The sequence below is a fragment of the Ammospiza nelsoni genome, chromosome Z (genome assembly GCF_027579445.1).
Source record: "Ammospiza nelsoni isolate bAmmNel1 chromosome Z, bAmmNel1.pri, whole genome shotgun sequence".
NCBI lineage: Eukaryota > Metazoa > Chordata > Aves > Passeriformes > Passerellidae > Ammospiza > Ammospiza nelsoni.
In genome coordinates, this window is record NC_080669.1 from 74,931,511 (window position 1) to 74,949,706 (window position 18,196).

The following is an 18,196-nucleotide window of genomic DNA, read 5'->3' on the forward strand; positions in this document are numbered from 1 at the left end:
GGAGCCGCCTCTCTGTGGTGCGTAGCTGCTGTCCCAGGGCGGTCGGCACGGGCGAGGGACGTTCCCGCCGTCCCATACCTGTCCCCGGGTGACACTCGAGCACCGCGGGCGGTGGCACTCCCAGGCCTGCCTGTTTTGTCCCCTCCGGTCCCGCTCTCCACCGTTGCCGCCTACGCACAGGAACGGGGCGTCCGCCGGGCGCCTCACGGCATCCACACGGCCCGGGCGAACTACGGCTCCCGGCTGTCCCTGCCGGGGCCACGGCCACCGCCGCTGCCCTCGCTCCTTCCTGCTCCTGCCCGGTTCCGGCCGTGCCGCCCCGCCTTTCCGCTTCCTGGCGCGGCGCTTCCAGCCGGGAGAGGCGGCAGCGCCAGGTACCGCCGCGGGCCTCCGGGCCCTGCGTGCCGCAGGGACTGCTCAGTGCAGCCGGTCGGGTCAGGTCTGTGTGGGGGAGTGCCGCGCTCAGCTACTGCTTTAGCTTCGAGATGAGCGAGGGCTGATTGTCCTGCTGTGTACTTAAAAGCAAAATTACCTAACTATTTAAAATGCATTCTTCCTAGTTCTCCAGATGGCTTCTTTTAGGTGGAAGAGAAAGATTGGTGAGAAGGTCTCAAAAGCTACTTCTCAGCAGTTCGAAGCAGAAGCTGCGGATGACAAGGATCTGGGTGACGATGATGATGCTACCTGGGTGCTCGCAGCTAAGAGGAGAAAGGAAGTTCTCTTAGAAGATTGTGTAAGGAAAAGTAAGGAGCTCAAGGATGAAGGTGCAAATTTGGCTGAAAATAGGAGGTACTAATGTCGTCTTACTCTTTTTTCATTGACTGAAAAGCTGCTTCATGATATTTTAATCTTTTCTCTAAACACTAGTAATTTCCTAGTATCTGCATTGATAGTTTCCATAATTTGAAAAGTGATAATTTCTTTCATTTTGCCCTTACTGTCTGGTACTAAATAAGTTTTTGTTTTTGGTGGTGTTGTCAGTTGTGAAACAAAGTATATATTCCATTCTTATTTTTGCATGTTCTCATAACAGCAACAGCGAAGATTGCCACTTGGGGCATAGTGATCATGAGATTTTAGAGTTCTCTATATTTGGTGAAATTAGGGGGAACGTCAGTAAGACTATTACATTGGACTTCTGGAGCGCAAAGTTTGGCCTCTTTAGGAGACTTATCAGAGAGTTCCTTGGGAAGAAGCCCTTAAAAACAAAGGAGCCCAGGAAAGGTGACCATGCTTCAAAACAGAGATCTTGAGGACACAGGAACAGGCTGTCCCTGTGTGCTGAAAGATGAGCTGATGAGGCAGACATCCAGGCTGGATGGGAACTTAGGAATTAGAATTAATAATATTCCTAGGGATATAAAAATATCATCTTTGGAAGGTGGGTCAAGTCTCTCTCTCAGGAAGTATTTAAGGGGCTTGCTAGGGGGTGTAGAAAAAAAATAGGCAGGTCAAAGCTCAGTTTGAACTTAATTTGGCAGCTTTTGTAAAGGATAATAAAAAAAGTTTTTACAAATATATTAATGGCAAAAAGGAAGGGTAAGACCATCCTTTGTTCTCCACTGGATGTGGGAGGGAACTTTGTTACTGCAGGTGAGGAGAAGGCAGAGGTGCTTAGCACCTTCTTTGCCTCAGTCTTTAGTGGGAAGACGGCTTGTCCTCAGGACAACTGTCCTCCTGGGCTGGTAGATGGTGTCAGGGAGCAGAATGGTCCTCCTGTTGTCCTGGAGGAGGCAGTCAGAGAACTGCTGAGCTGCTTGGATGTTGATAAATCTGTGAGACCAGATGGGATCCATCCCAGGGTGATGTGGGAGCTGGCAGATGAGCTTGCAAAGCTGCTCTCCCTAATTTACCAACAGTCCTGCCTCACTGGTGAAGTTCCAGATATCTGGAAGCTGGACAGAGTGATGCCCATTCACAAAAAAAGAGTTTGAAGGAGGATCCTGGTAATTATAGATCTGTTAACCTCACCTCAGTAGGTGGTAAGGTGATGGAGCAGTTTATATTGAGTGTGATCATGCAGCACTTATGGGATGGCCAGGGCATCAGACCAGCCAGCATGGGTTTAGGAGGGCTAGGTTGTGTTTGACCAACCTGGTCACCTTTTGTGGCCAGGTGAGCTGCCTGGTGGGTGTTGTCTATTTGGACTTCAGCAAGGCCTTTGACACTGTCTCCCACAGCACACTCCTGGAAAAGCTGGCAGCCCACGCCTTGGACAGGAGCACTCTGTGCTGGGTTAGGAACTGGCTGGATGAGCCCAGAGAACAATGGTGAATGGTGCTGCAGCCAGCTGGCCTGGAGAAGAGGAGACTCAGGGGTGACCTTATCACTCTCTACCACTCCCTGAAAGGTGGCTGTGGTCAGGTGGGGGTTTGGTCTCTTTCTCCAGGCAGCACTGACAGAACCAGAGGACACAGTCTTAAGCTGCACCAAGGGAAATGTAGGTTGGATATTAGGAAAAAGTTTTTTATGGAAAGAATGATAAAGTACTGAAATGGTCTGCCCAGGGAGGTGGTGGAGTCACCATCCCTGCATGTATTTATGTGGCACTTGGTGGCATGGTTTAGTCAAGGTGTTGGGGCATGGGTTGGACTCGATGATCTTGAAGGTCTCTTCCAACCCAGTGATTCTGTGATTACAGAGGTTGAAAGATGAAAACTGACTGGATCTGAAAGCTGAAAGGGTAAATAGGATGCAGGGTGATAAGCCATACTATAAGTAACACTTTAGCCACTCTGGAAGATGTCTTTTTTCCCTTACTGAGAGTAAGCCTAGTGTCCTGTGCACAGTGTCCAGGCCAATACTGCCAAGCAGCTAATGCACTGCTAATCTGCCTAGTGCTTTGTGAAGTCAGGTACAGAGAACTGCTGTGAGTGCCCTCTGAGTACTGGGAGTTTGCCAGTTCTGGAAGGATATTGCAAGAGTGATTCCATTGTCTTCTTTTGGTTCAAGCATAAAGTCCTTTTGGAGTTGAGGTGTGTTAGAAGAGGGAGAGGTGGACTGTAAATTGTGCATCAGCTAGATAATTTGGCCAGATCTTCACTGGAGGGGGAAGAAACAGTTCTGAGAACAGTCCCTTTAAAATCTTCAGAGTTCTTTGACATGTGAATTTTTATCCTTCCTTTACTTTTAAGAGCATCTTTATTGTCCCAGATCAGAGATATTATTTTCCTGGTAGAAATATTACCAAGATGTCAGTAGTTGCTCCTGTGCTGCTAAACTTTTTGTCTTCAGAAGTATCATACTAAAAAAAGTGTTTCCTGGGTGATGTGGAAGAGAGAACAACTTGGAAGTTTAATGCAGGCAAGTTTATATATCATAATAAACATACTGTGAGTATGATTGGGTCTGATTTTAAAAAAAGTAATAAAGAAATACAAAATCTCTCTGAGAAAAGGCTTATTTTCAAATATTTAAATACAGTTTCCTCTTTTAACTAGTCTTTTAACAGTTCCCTCTTTTAAATAGTGACACTGTTCAGTGAGTGACTTCAGTTGATTCTTTTGTGTTCCTGAGGCATGTAATTTCTGAATAAAATTTTGAAGCCTTTTCAAGTTGAGTTTAAATTAAAACCAAGTTAAACTTAATAAGTTTTAAGCATTCTGCCATTGTATTAATCAATAGATTTCATGCAGTAGTTGCATAAGTGGGTTTCATTAATGTTAATAATTGAAAACTCAGAATGTACAAATTAGTAGTCAATTAACATCTCTGTTTTTAACACCAAAAATAAATCACAGATTGGTCTACATAAGATAGATCTAATCTATCTTTTTAGGAATACAGAGATTGCTAAATATTTTTATCTAATCTTGAATCCTTAGTACATCCTGTACTTATGTATATAAAACGGATTGATTTTTTTTTATTTCTGTCTTCAGTTATACATATGCCTTCCTTGTATTTAACTTTGGATGTTGTCTATCTTTTCTCTATGTTCTTTTTTGGTTTTTTTGGTGTATTTTTTAAAGTGCAGTAAGTCTCTTGACAGAGAGAGTGGCAGATATTCTGTTGTAGATGTGGTTTAGGTTGGGGGCATACTGAACAGCAGGTAATTTTTGATGCTTTTGGTATCTTCACTTGGTCTTAAAAACTGAGTTCTCCATTACGTGTCAGTTAGAAAACAATACAAAAGCTTCACCCACCCATAAGTAGCAATGTAAGCATTTTCTGTGAATTTAGGGAGGACTGTCTCTCGTCAGAAGTGCTTATAAGAACTGCTGAGAAAGTCTCAATGGCTTACAATAGGTATGCTAAAGAAATTACCATTCATAACTGAGGCTCAACAGAAATTCCCACTTGAACTTAGAGTTTCCATCTGTTACTCCAGCACACCCTACAGTTCAGGCAGTGAAGGTGCTGTTGGGGTACATAACTTTCAGACAGATTTTCTCTTTAAAAAAAAAATTCACATAGGTTTTACTCTTTCTGACAGAAAGTGGTTGCTGTGATTGTGTTCAGGCCTACACCACGTAGGTTTATTTCTTGAAATACGCATTTGTGCAGCAAAAGCAGGCTCATGTAAATAATTATATACTTAAGGTGGATTGTGTCCTGAAATATCAGAGTGTGCTAATAGTTAAAAAAATATGTGTGTTGGATTGTGTAGCGTTCTAGAAGAAAAGCAAAGACCTAGCACTAGAAAGTAACAAAGGTTGGTTCTTGGTTGGTGTTACTTGTGGAGTGAAGGGGATCCTAGAAGAAAAACTTGTGAAGAAGTAGGGGACGGAAAAAAAGAAAGAATGAAAGTAATAAATTAATTTCTTATGGTGGAGAGACTCTGAGGTAACTTGCATGGCAGAAATTAATAGAATGGATTTTATAAGCAGACCCACTATTACTTAGCTAGAATAGTCATTACCACATTTATGTTTTATTAGTCTGCTCAGCTTACTTTTTGGGTAAGGGGAGGCAGTGATGGTGTTACAAGCTCCACCATGGTTCTGTTATTGTCTGTGAACACCATAAAGCCTGTTTGTGTGGAAAAGTGAGATCTCAGTTTGGTGTTTCACTGGGTTCTCAGTGCTTCTCTGGGGGAGGGAATAATGAATGAGATTCTCAGGCACCAGAATTTATGCAGCCTGTGTTATTTGCTGTCAAAGTTGGGAGTAGCAGTGGGGGAATGTTTGGGAAGTGGTGAAAACCCTCTGTGGGTTTTCAGCTTTCATGGAACTGTTTGAGGAGTATTTGTACCTGCTGTAATGTGTGTGTGCGTGAACCTAGTAAGCTGAGACAGACAAACAGAATAAAAACAGTGATGAAGATGACAGTTTCTGATCCGTATTTTGCATTTTTTGTGAGATGGAAGAAAGATTAAGAGTCTACCAGAAAGATGTGTTAAACTAAGCTGATCATCACAGTGGGGGTGTTACTGTGAAAAACACTGTTAAGGAGATTCTGACCTAGAAATTTGATAAGTAGGCAGTGTTGAAGGCGGCTTGTAAATTGATTCTCTTTTCAGAGCAGCAAGAAAAGGCAGATGTGTGGAAGAAGTATCACATTTGTATGCTCTTTTGATGTGTGAGAAGGAGCAGGGAAACAAATATATACAAACATACACACAGTCTTTTGGGAACAGGCACATGGGGCTGTTCTTTAGGCTGTCATGTGCAGGGCAGAGAGGCGGCCTTTGATGATCCCTGTGGATCCCTTCCAACAGGGTATTCTGTGATTTCTATAAACAGAGTATTGTCTGTTGGTGGAAAGTATGGAGAATATTCTAGAGGACACTTTTTTTCCTTATAGGAAACTTGAAATACTGGTGAATTATCCATCTTGAGACACCAAGTATGGATGTGCGCACATACACTGGAGTTAAAAAAAAAGACAATTTTTTTTGGTGTTGGTAGTCCTACACTGTTTGAAATCCAATGTAAGTTCACATGTTCTGCCTTAGTATTTTGAACACAGGAACTTGCAATTGCAGTGTTATTTGACTGGGAGGGAGGAAAGCCTTTGGCTCTGGCCACATGGTTAAGAAATGGTTGAGGTGCAGGTAAACAGTGAAGTATGATGTCCTTAAACACATGGCATGTGGGAGCTAAAAGCAGGAAGAAAAACTTGTGTCAGACTTGTGTCCTCAGTGTGACTGGGTTGCCTGTCCTGCAGTGGCTCTGCAAATGTCCCTGTGCTGTTCTCAAGCCTCAGACTTCTGTAGCTGCCCAGCAAGTGGCGATAGAACTCTTCTCCAGTGCCCTGAAGAGGTGCAGGATTTCTGTTGGAAATAGACGCTGCTGGATTAAAATTCTCAATGTTTTGTGGGGGTTTTTTTCAGTTTTGTCAAATACAAGTTAATACTGCTCTCACTTCTGATGACGTTTATTGTGCTAAAAAAGTAAAAATTTCCATCTTGATTGGGAAGGTCATGTTTTCAGCTGGAACACTCCTGCATTAGAGCTTCCTCTATATTAAAAAAACTTCTTTCACTTTGTCATTTGGTGCCTACATTAGACTGATTAATAATATTTTACTTTTTATTTCCCTTAGCTTTTGCAATAGCAAATTAAACAAGGACACGTCAAAGTGCAGTGACTAGACCAGGTAGCAGGCCAGTTTTCATGAAACTGTTTACTTTTCTAGAGGGATTAATTTTTTTAGAATTGCTTAATTTTCTAATCTTGAAAAGAATGGAATTTTTCTGAAGGGTCATTTTTTCCACATTTCAGCAGCTGAGATTTTTCTCTGATGTGAATGCCAGCATGACTCCCAGATGTGTAGTTAGTGATTCTTTAGCTATATACACTATAATTGAGTTTGTTTTTCTCACTAGACATTGTAGGTTGTCAGATGATGAGGCACACACCTTTAGAAAGTATGCTTAGTGTAGTGGTAATTTATGTATTTACTGAAAAAATATGTCTGTCAGGTGGAGCAGATTTTAGCAGTTGCATTTGTTCCATTTACCCATGTGTTTTCGGTTTAGATTATGGTAAGTACTTGATTAAAAATTAGTTATGAATAATAAAATTGTTTTCAGATTATATTACTAATTCATTTTGATGTAACTAAGATGGCAAAGGATAGACATCATTGTGTTGAAATTGCCTTTCAAGTTTCAGTCAATAAAACTGATGGTACTTACATAATACCGTGTTAATAAAGAGGTTTCCCAGAAGATCCCAGCAGCTGTTTTTGGCAAAAACATTTCATCAGTTTAATCAGCTGAGTTACATTACAGAGTAGCCTAGAAAAAAGAGGTTGTGTTTGAGAGAAGAGGAATCCAGGGAGAGCAGGTAGCATTTGTTTCAAGTTTTCTCTCTAAACTCAATAGGAGTTTTTCCTGATGAAATCATGAAAAGGTAAATAAGAGTGCTATGTGGAGATGTAGGCAGCCCCTGACAAAATCCAGATCTAAAATGGAAATTTACAAGAGGTGAGGGCAGAGTTGTGTGAGCCACTTGTGTGTCTGAGTATGCAGGGGCAGGGATGAAACCACAGCCTGTGTGGAGTTGAGTCTGGGGAGGGATGTGAAGGGCAGCAAGAAGAAAGGCTTGTACAGATGTATCAGCAACAAAAGGAAAACAAGGAAGAATCTGGGTCTTCTACTGGCAGGGGTGGAGAATCTAGTGACAAAGGATGCAGAGCAAGCACTCACTGTCTACTTTGTCTTAGTCCTTGCTGTGTTTCGTTCAGGAGCCCCACGTCCAACTGATAACAGGGAAAGTCTGGATCAAGGAAGACTTACCCTTTGTGAGTCAGACTAAAATATTTAGATAAACCTGATGTATAGAAGTTCATGGTACCTGATGGGGTCCATCTCAGAGTACTGCAGGAGCTGTTTGGTGTCATCACAAAGAATCTGCAACTGTACTTGAAAGGTTTTGACAACAGGGCATGGTTCCTGGGAGCTGGCAGACTGATGGAGAATGGTGTTGATACTGCGCTTTGAGGAGCTGATTGGATTAGATGATCTCTGGAGTTTCATTCCATTCTTGGCCTTTTTGTAGGTATATCCCATTAAAACTTCAGAATTTATAACACAGAAGGTAGCTCCTGTGGCTTTTTAAATTTGGATTCACCAGTACAGGTATCTTTGGTGGAATACTTTCGATGAGGAAACAAATTAAAAAAACTGGACTGCCTTCTTACCATCTCTGCTAACTGATCTCATTTAAAGCAAATATGTGTTTTAAATTTAAAAAATTAGAAGGATTGATTCAGTAGATAGTCTAAGAGTCTATGAACTTTTAGTGTCTGGCTTCAAGAATAAAGTCTTAAGTTTCTGTTTGGCTGCTGTTAAAGTATATTGGCAGCGTTGACTCTTTCATCAGAGTAATCTAAAAGCCCTACAGAGTTTGGATTTTTATGATTAGGTGTAGGAGAAATTGCTGGAAAATGCTTATAATGAAACCTGAAGTATGTAGTAAGTACTTATGCCTACTATTCTTTGTAGGCTGAAAATAACTGTTTAGTATGAGTTTGGATGTAATTTACATACCAGGTACAATTAGCTATTATATGTAATGCTTACATCCTTCAGAGTGAATTACCAATATCAGTGTTCTGCAGACAAAATGAAAAGTTTTAACATCAGTAATTATTTGATTGAGAGTTTTCTTGGGTCAGTCATGCAAAAGTGCAGAGAACATAAGTAGGTTTCACACTGTAAGTCAAATTATACACAGTAAATGGAGGCTTGATAAAAACTGTCAGGAGTTCTAGTCAAAGTAGACTTTGGTCACTTTTTAAAGTTCTTCTGTGCTTAGCATTAGTGTCTATATTGTATCTATATAAAACTTCCTAACTGTTACACTTCCTTGGCAATGCTATACACATGATATGCTACTAAAGAGACAAAGGGTGTGTAAGCTGGAAGTCCTGGGTGCAGAACACATGAGCTGAAACAGAAAAGACTGAACAAGTACAGACTTTGTACCTTTGTTTTTTGGAGAAAGCATGTTATGGCTTCTCTCTTATTAGTCAGAATGTATGGATTTTTTTCAGGCCTCATAACCTTTCTACAGAATTAAAAAAGTGCAGAGAGTGTTTTGCAGTGTGTAAAACCGTCCTGTAAGCTGTTGTGTAAAGTAAGACATTCATTATTTTGTCTAAGTTAATTTTTATTGCTAGCCTTATTTTGTTCATCACTTACTGATAGAGTTGCTGCTTCCTGGTGATGCATCTAGCTGGCCCCTTTCATTGAGAAGGAAGTTCTTTGCAGACTGCCTGAGTAGTTATTCGTGTTTAAGTTGTAATTTATCTTTAAATTAGCTATTTTCTTTTCGTTCTGGGAAATGTTATTTTCCAACATCTGGTTATTATTTGTCAAAGCAGGAGTTCAGTTATGAAATTATTACTAATTTAGTGCAGATTTTTCTCAGAGTGAGTGCAAGAATTGTAGATTATTTAAGCTGTACCCAGAGTTTGAATAGTTTTGAGAGTATTTTTTTGTTAGAATTGTTTTTCCTTGAGGATATTGAAATGTGACACCATACTAGCCATCTGTATTTCAATGTGTGCATATTTCTGTATGTATGTATTTGTAAACAGAAGCAGAAGGAATATTCCAGCTGTAGACTGTAGAATCATTTATATATGTCTTTATAGATATATTTATATTTTTATTCAGAGAAAGTATAATTTATTTGGAGCCTATGTATGATCCTGTATAGCTTAGGCAGTTGTCAGCCAGGACAAGAATCAGTATTCATTCTAGGTCTCTTCACAGTGTGAGGAGAAAGAGGTACAGCCTGTGTGGTGACTGTAAACACCTCAGGTGAGGTACCTAAACACAGGTGAGGGCGTGAAAGGAATTGGGCTTATCAGTGCTTTTTTGGAGGTGAAGGAAGGGTAATTTGTGTTACCGGCCTTTGTCTAGAGGGTCTGTTCCTTCTATGCATGAAATGTAATTTACAGAATTTTATAAATGAAAAGCTGTGTTTTTTCACTGGATATGTCTTGTGCAGTGTTTTTTTAAAGCAAATTCTTCAAAAATATGTCTGTTTACTTAACATTTCTCCTCATACTTAAATATGTAGAGAATGCTGCTGGAACCAAAGAAGCATTAAAAAAAGGTTCTTACGTGTTTCATCAGTGTGTATTGATTTTTCATGTATATGTTAATGTCTCCGTGTAAAGTATTCATTCTATTTTCTATCCTTTCTCTAGATATACGAATGAATACTTGTCTCAGATTTTTATAGGTAGTAACTAATAGTTTCTAGATTTTAACATTACTTGCTGGTCCTCTTGTTTTGTCCCATTCCTAGCATGCTTTCCTTTTGTTTATGACCCAGTAGGACAGTTACATCTAATCCCAGAATATCTCTGTGGTACTTCTTAACTATATCACACACCAGACTGTAAATAAATTACATAAAAATATAAATATTGATATTGCATTACTTTTATTTTTGTTACTCATTATGATAATATTCTGCATTTAATTTTTATCACTCACATCATAGCTGTGCTTGAAAAATTAAAATGTGTGAATATACATGGGCTGGCATATTTCTAGCCTTGTACAGTATACAAAAGTGGAGTAATTAACTCTACAGTTTTTTACTTAATTTGTCTGGCAGTCTGATTTTCCTTGAATCTCGTGTTTATATCCACCTGCCAGTTTTTGAGATGTTTTGCCGCATGAACTTTTACAACCTTCTGCTACATACGAGGGACAATGAGTGTACCTAGCAGAGCGCTACTGGCGCAATTTTTTTTCTCTTCCCAAGTGCTGTGTTGAGGTGAAGTGCTTCAGTGTGAGTGTATCTGACAGCTGGCTTGATTTCTGAAACTGTCTTCATTCCTTTTCTCTTCCTGCATGTTAGTGGAATAAACTGCCAGAGACAGGGATAGTCTTTTAAAATGGGTGACTTGGTGGGAGTAAAGCCAGCACTACTGCCATCCTGCAAAAATCAATTTATGCTAGCAGGTCGGTGTTGGTAGATGGCAAGTAGAGGTTCGTGTGAGTTCTTGGATGCAAAAGTCTACCTGTCAGGTTAAAGAACATGTTTGAGCTTAGAGATTTTGCTATAACCTCAGTTAGAAATTCTAATGATGCAGCTTTTAAATGTAGGCATTTATATTATTTATATGGCTAGCATAGTACAATTTAGCAAAACCTAGTAATTTACATTAATAATCTAAGCAGTTTTTATAGAGAAATACAAACTGAGGCCTTTTGCACTTCCTTCATAGAGTCCCCTGCATTAATTATATCATGTATTATAACATGGATACTGTAAAATGTGGTCATATCTTTTTTTTAAGTGATGGTTTTGTTATTTGGCTTTTTGTTCAGATCTAGTGTTAAATACATGAAATTGGTTTTACTTGAATAATGAGACTTTTGTGTTTAGAAATATTTTTTTCTTAATATTATTTCTCTTCATAGGGGAAGCAGTAGGGAAAAAAATTAAGTGGTTTCCTAATTTAATAACTTTGGCCAGTTGCTCTTTAAGTCTAGTTACTGTTGCTGACAAAGATAATATCCCCCTCCACTGCCCTTGTTTTAACTGTCTCTCTCATTCATGGAATTTAATTTTGAAATAGTAATTTAGTATCTCTTGCCCAGTCCTTACTGAACATGATGTGTACTCATTGTCAGTATCTTCCAAAATTAAAATGTACTGATTTTAAAGGATTGTAATTGCCCATTTGGTTCAGTGTTTTTCTACAGAAGCAGGATATTGCAGTGTACTTTGTTATAAGGTCTTGGTTCCTGTACACATGTCAGCTTGTTTTATAGTTCCCTAAATGTCCTCCATATCCTGTGGCATATTGTGAAAGTATCCCTAAACTAAAAATGATGCTTGGCAGTAAAGACTTAGAATCAAAACTCTCTATCAACATCTTGTTCAGCCAAGTCTTTTGAAGGGTTAACTCAAAAAGCAAATGGGGAAAATTGAGAGTGGTGTATTCTCAGTTTACATTGTAGAAATATTTGATGTTGTTAATGAGTTGACTTCATAACATTAACTACTACCACAAGAATGACTGCTTGGAAGGGTCCTGTAAAGTAACATGTGGACATCAAATTTATAGAAATATAATTTATTGTGTATCTTGACTTCCTCTGTTGTTTTTTGTCCCATTGATTTATTTATGTGGCAGTTAACAATGCAGTAATTTTGTAGACAGTTGTTAAATAATGTCAGGGCTGAGCTAATCGAAAGCCAGGGTGGTGTGTGCCTTCTCCCTGGCTTTGGTTGATGGAAGTACCTGGTCAAAGATTGCAGTTCTACCACTGGATAAACTGATCTGACTTGGGGGTCAATGTGACCCAGTTCTGCTGCTCTTTCGTTTCCACTACTTTGCCATGGTCCCATTTTTTTTTTGTTTTTACCCTGGGGGAAGCCAACTCAAAGTACCAGTTAGTCACAGCACTGCAGAGAAAGCCTGGCTGGAAAACAGTCTCTTTCTGGTTGCTGCTTCTGATCTGGTTCCTAAATGCTTTTGACAAAAGAGCCAGAAAAATGGGAGTGAGTGGCCAAACAGCAGGGGAAGAGGAGAGAAGTTATTTCATTTATGCTATTATGTTGTCTAGCTGTTGTCTGTGTTACGTTGCTGTATTGCCCATAAAATTTGTAATTGTTATCTGTGAATTTGTTTGCACTTGTTACACTTACAAAACACTCATCTGTTTTCAAATGAGTCTAACTTCCATAGTTAGATTGTGAACAAACTACTTCTAATTCCCTAAAGTCCCTAAATAGGGATTTTACCAGCAGTTTTCCAGAATTTTAGCAGTACAAACTAAAGTACACTTTTTTGATGTGGGGTGGGTGCAGAGAGAGTCCTAACATGACAATATGTTAAAATACATTGTCAGGTACTCTGGTAAATCATCTGATCCGTATGAAATTGGTGATAGACATTGTGTTTTTTTCTTAGTGGTAATTTGGGTGACCAGTACATTTGTCCTGGTCTCATAGAGAAGACTCAGTATTTACAGTATCATCCTCAATTTTATACTGTTGTTTCTAAATTCTGAAATTCAGATGTTTTAGACAGGAACCATACCTTGCCACCTATGAATGCTGTCCAGTACACTCGTAACATATTGTGAAAGAGGTAGTGCAAGCCTCCTCTCTTTCTTTTTATTCCTTTTGTTTTTATGAAGAAGTGAAGTTTGCTATTTTGCAGTCAGTTCAAACTAATTAATAATTTTTACAGGCTGCCATTCTTATAACAAATTGGATATATTTTCGTGCCAGTCTCTGGAGTTTTACTGGCTCTAGCAACTAAATGACAAGTATTAAAGCAATTTTTTGCTTTCATAAATTTTATTAAAGCAAATAATAAAAACATAATAAAACCAAATTTTATTATGTTTTGTCTTTGACCTGTCATCTGGCAGTAGAAATCCAATGTAGTAGACCATGCATGGCTTAAGCTTTTTGTCTTTGGCAAAAATTAGGAAACTACATTTAAACAAAATGCACTTCATAGTTGTGGGTTTTTTTCAGCAACAGTCTTTGGATAAGAGATCTTGGCAGTGAATAATGGATTGAATTCAGCTGGCTCCACAGTCCTGTTTTTACTGTTAAAAATAGGAGACACCTGTTAAATATGTTGAATAGCACAGACTTATGAAAGGAGTCTGCAGCCTGGACTTCTCTGCAGTAAGCTGTATTTGTCTGGAAGATTTAATACAAACTTTTCTTTTCCTGGGAATTGGCTCTTGTGACAATAAATCCGCCTTCAGTGAATTTGGATGTTGACATAGATGTTTTATGTTGGTTTTATTCTAGGCTGTGAGTGAAAGTCATCTGTTTGCTAGAAGGTTAACCTTTCCTGGTGTTGCTCACATAATTTATTTTCCTGGATATATTTGAAATATTGTATATTTTAAAATAGATTTAAACTGTCATTCAGTTAAGTGTCATTCCGTTAAGTGTTCCAATTTCCACTCCTCAAAGAGCATTTCTGATTGTAATTTGATTAATATTTACTCAGACCTCAAAAAGAACTGAAATAGAGGCTTGATAACGAAAAGGTGTACATATAGCATTCTATGGGTAGGATCACATGCTGAGATTGAAATGAAAATTTTCTAGTCCAGAAAATAAATTTTGTTTTAGTCAGTGCCTGCTACACTATCTTCCTGTTGCTGTCAAATTAGAAAGTTTTTTTGCAGAGCTCTGAGTATGAAAGTGATAGGATGCTGTTTCCTAAAATGCATTTTTTTATAATGCATTTAGTTTCATTACCATCACAACAGCTGTTTTGATTGATGAAGTAATTCTGCCATGTGATTCCAGTATAACACTCTCCAGTGCAGTTCTCCAAATGGAGAACTACACCAGGGAGCTGCCTGGTACTTTAAAACAAACTGTTGGACAGGTCATAACCTTGATTAGGCTGTTGATTTGCTTCAAGGAACCAGAGCTTTTAAACTGGATCAAAGCAGGGACAGGAAAGTAAACTGAGGTAGGTGAGGAGAGTGCAGAACAACTTTTAAGGACTTACCAGAAGGTTGAGGAGTTGTTGGAAAACATTTGCCTTTCAGAAATATGGCAGAATTCTGATAATTCTTGATATTGTGGGTGGAATTGAATGAGTAAGATTTCAGAAATTACATATTTTTGTAACTGATTTCTTTTGTGAGAGAAGAAAAGAGATTATTTTTCTCCCTTTTCCAAAGTGAGAAGGGAATTGTAAGCAATATTGGAAAAAATTTAGAAGTGCTGTTGGTATAAAGAAAAAAGGAAATTGATACTAAAATTGAACAAAAATAATTAAAATGTCCTAATTAATTTGCGGAATTGCTGTAATAAAAACTAAGGAAGTTTTATACAAATTAATGGTATTATTACATTAAACGTTGTGTAAGTATGAAAAATCTTTAACCTGGTCCTTTTTCTCTGCGTAATTTGTTGGTTTTTATTTAATTTAACTGATTGGGAGGGTTAGTTTTGGTCTTTATTCTGATAATGAATTGAGATTGAGAGAGAAAAATCATAAATATTGAGGAAAACTGGGAAAAAACCACCAAGGTATGGTGTTTCAGTTAAGGAACATTCATTGGTGCTGTTAGAGTTTGTAGAGTCATAAATTCAGGAAAAGTAATTGTAGAGATAGACTTTTGTAAGTCGACTTAAGTATGTTCATTTTATCAGTGCAATCAACCTGACGTGTAAAGAGTATGTGTTAAAGGGCATATTTTTATAATTGAGACACAGGTCTGTTGTCCAGAATGCAGGAAGCTATGAAGCTTTGCTTCCTTTTTGGTGTTTTTTTTTCCCAGAAGGGAAAAAAAACCATTTTCACAGCAATCTTTTGTCTGTTGCCCTCTTTGCTTTCTTGAAAGTGTCTTGTGAATCTCTTGGTGGTACTATCTTTCAGAACTCAAAATATTCCTTGTAGATGTTTCCTGCTAGGTGGAACATAGGATTTGAGTCATAAATTAAGACTAAGAGGGAGAATGGATTTTACGAGTTAGAATTCAGAAGCATGGGATAATCTGAACAAGTCACTGAAGTATTCCTATCCAGTAGTCAGTGCAGATAAAAACATCTGATATGTTAATCTTCTGTTGAATCTTTAATGTTTTATTTTGCATTGCATGCTGTACTGTGGAAAAAACATTGAAATAGATAGTTCCAACAGTTCTTGCTGTTCCTCTTTTGACAGGCATTGCTTTATTGTGCAAAATGACAGTGCCAGCCAAAACCATCAGCCTGAATGGTTCCTGTGAGGTTGCATTTCAGTAGGAACAGCATTATAAGTGATTTGTCAGCTCTGCCATGGGTCTTGAAGCACAAACGTGACTCATCTGACCCTTTGTAGAGCGTTTGTGTCTAGTGACACTGAAGGCCACCGCTCCTTGCTGTGGTAGTGCTGGTAGTGAAAAGTTGCTGCTCTTCTTGCCACTTTCATGTGGATGAATTCTTGGTTATTGTGAGATTTAGAACTGTGATAGTTTCCTTAATTCTAGGTAATGACACCCAGTATCCATACAGTCTGTATATCTATGTATATTATGTCCTTGCAGATAGATTGTTCTGTTCTTTAGACATCTATATTTTACTTATTTCAGGAGACTTCATGGCTATTGCTGACTAGTACTTTGTAGTCATTTGAAATCATTACTCTCTAGTAGTTTCAGCTGTGTGGGAGGTTTATAGAGCACCTGCCTACTTAACTTAGTGGAATTTTAATGAAAAAATAAAATTGCCTTTCAAGTATGAAAATACATTAGAGAAGTATACATTTCCCTTATCTTTGTATTTTTGTCTTTGTCTATAACTTCTTGTCTTTATTATTCATCAGAAAATATTGTAAAGTGGCTGTAAGTAATAGAAAAAAAGAAAATGAAGCAAAATTACATTATTTAACACAGATAACAAAAGCATGTCAACTAGGTGAAATGGAACTGATCAGATTAATATATGAGCAGACTGTTGTTTTCTTGAATCATCTCTCCCAAAATATTTTGTAATGTTAATACCCTATGTTGAACATCATAATTTGGCAGTAAACAATTTTGAGAAAGATAGAGGAATGCTGGTGTTTTAAGCCCAGCATTTATTTTATTGACTTGAAGCCTTAATTTCTATGTCAGATTTCTGAGAAGTGTTAGGATCATAATGTTAAGTAAGTGAGAACTGCCTGCTATCTGTGGACAAATAATTAAAAGCTTAAAAGGAATAAATATCTTCACAGCTAACAGCAAAAGAATTGACACCTATCATTATGGCATCTACTACTGTGTGTCTAAAGGGTATCTGAACAAGTGATTCTCAAGACCAGAATATTGCTTCAAAGGCAGCATAACAGCTCTTTCCTTCTTGCTGCTTTCAGAGGAACTGCAGTTGAAAATATTTTGAAGAACTAAAGTTTTCTATTTAGAATTTCATTCCAGCAATAAAAATGTGTTACTTCTCTGTGAATAGTTAAAATACTACAGCTACTGCAATGTCTAATACTTGATTTATATTAATTTGCAGCTTCTGTTTAGAATACTACAATAGTGAACTGATTTTACTGAAACAATACAATTGATTCTAGTTTGAAGCTTGCAGGGTTAGGATAGTCAGTTCTTACTGCTTAGATAATGAAAATAGCAGGTTGAGGTGTAATAAAAATTGATTTCCTTCTTGTATTTTCATGCTGCTCCTGTTTGTCCCTGTGAATTTGGGCTTCCTACAGAGCTCTAATCTGTGAAATGACTTTCAATACCCAATACTAATTACATTAAATTGCAAGTTTGGTCTTTAACAAAACACTCCACATGTTTATAGATGGTGGGAAAGCATACAGCTTTTAGACCCTGTAGAGGGATTCTTAGGTGTTGTCTTTTTTACTAGCTGTGGTCTAATCTGATACTAATGTTGAACATAAAAGCATTTGTAACTGAATTTTAACTATATGAATGTAATTAATATTTATCCTTTTTAATGTTTGTAAATGAACACTATTTATACAATGTACTAACTGCATGAGAATATTTCTCAGTGGTGTGGAATGTCTGGACAATTGCTGTTCTTAAGCACTCTAATATGACTTCCAGTATGTGCATATAGCTGTTGTTTCCTCTGTATCAGCAAGTCTGTTGTTAGCACTGCCTTTCTAAATAGAAAACAGATATGTACCTAACTTGCAGCTATAGATATTGGAGAAATACAGATAAAAGGTTTGCCTCTCTATAGAGAAGTTCTTGAATGTTGCGTGCTATCTGGTGGATTAAGATATTTCCTTGTGCATTTTTACACATCTTTGTGTTCTATTTTGTAATTGACAGTTTAGCGTTAATAGAATACAGGCAGAAATGGATTATTTCTTTTGTCTTGTCCTGAAGGTCAAACATTTATCCATACTGCACCTTCAGATTTTTACATGGTAAAAACCTAAATACTTCTCACCACAGTCTGTCTGTTAATAATTCTATAGTTAAGCAGGTATCCAGTCAATGACAGTAGTCACTTCTGATTGAAAACTTGTGGTTTCCATGACAAAACTAAACCAGAAAAACCACTACTTAACTGAAAGAAGTGTGATTTCTTGGAGTTGCTGTCCTGCACTCTGAATAATGCTCTGGTGTCTGAGTCAACAGCTTCTAGCAAGACCTTGAGATATTATTCTCACTTAAAAAGTACAGTATCGAGTTCTCAGGACTACTGCAAATGATTAGCAGTGTATTTGTAGCCCTTCTGACAGTCAGCATGATGTAATCTTATTGCAGGTAAGTAAATTCCTCTGTGTTATATAAGTTTTCTATTAAAGCCATATTTTGAGAGAAAAATAGGAAGTA

At 38.0% G+C, this 18,196-nt stretch overlaps 1 protein-coding gene across 2 annotated transcripts in view; it reads left to right on the top strand.

Annotated features, from left to right (window-relative positions):
* The first annotated feature begins 341 nt into the window (after positions 1 to 341).
* Positions 342 to 18,196, top strand: part of TTC33 (tetratricopeptide repeat domain 33) — a 44,338-nt gene continuing 26,483 nt past the window's right edge. Inside the window, exons 1-2 of one of the 2 annotated variants that reach the window (XM_059492567.1) lie at positions 342 to 374; positions 561 to 789. In XM_059492567.1, the coding sequence (XP_059348550.1) occupies positions 569 to 789 (221 nt within the window). In that variant the 5' untranslated portion in view covers positions 342 to 374; positions 561 to 568. Of the gene's footprint in view, positions 440 to 560; positions 790 to 18,196 lie in introns of both variants that reach the window. The other variant, XM_059492569.1, reaches the window with a different exon arrangement.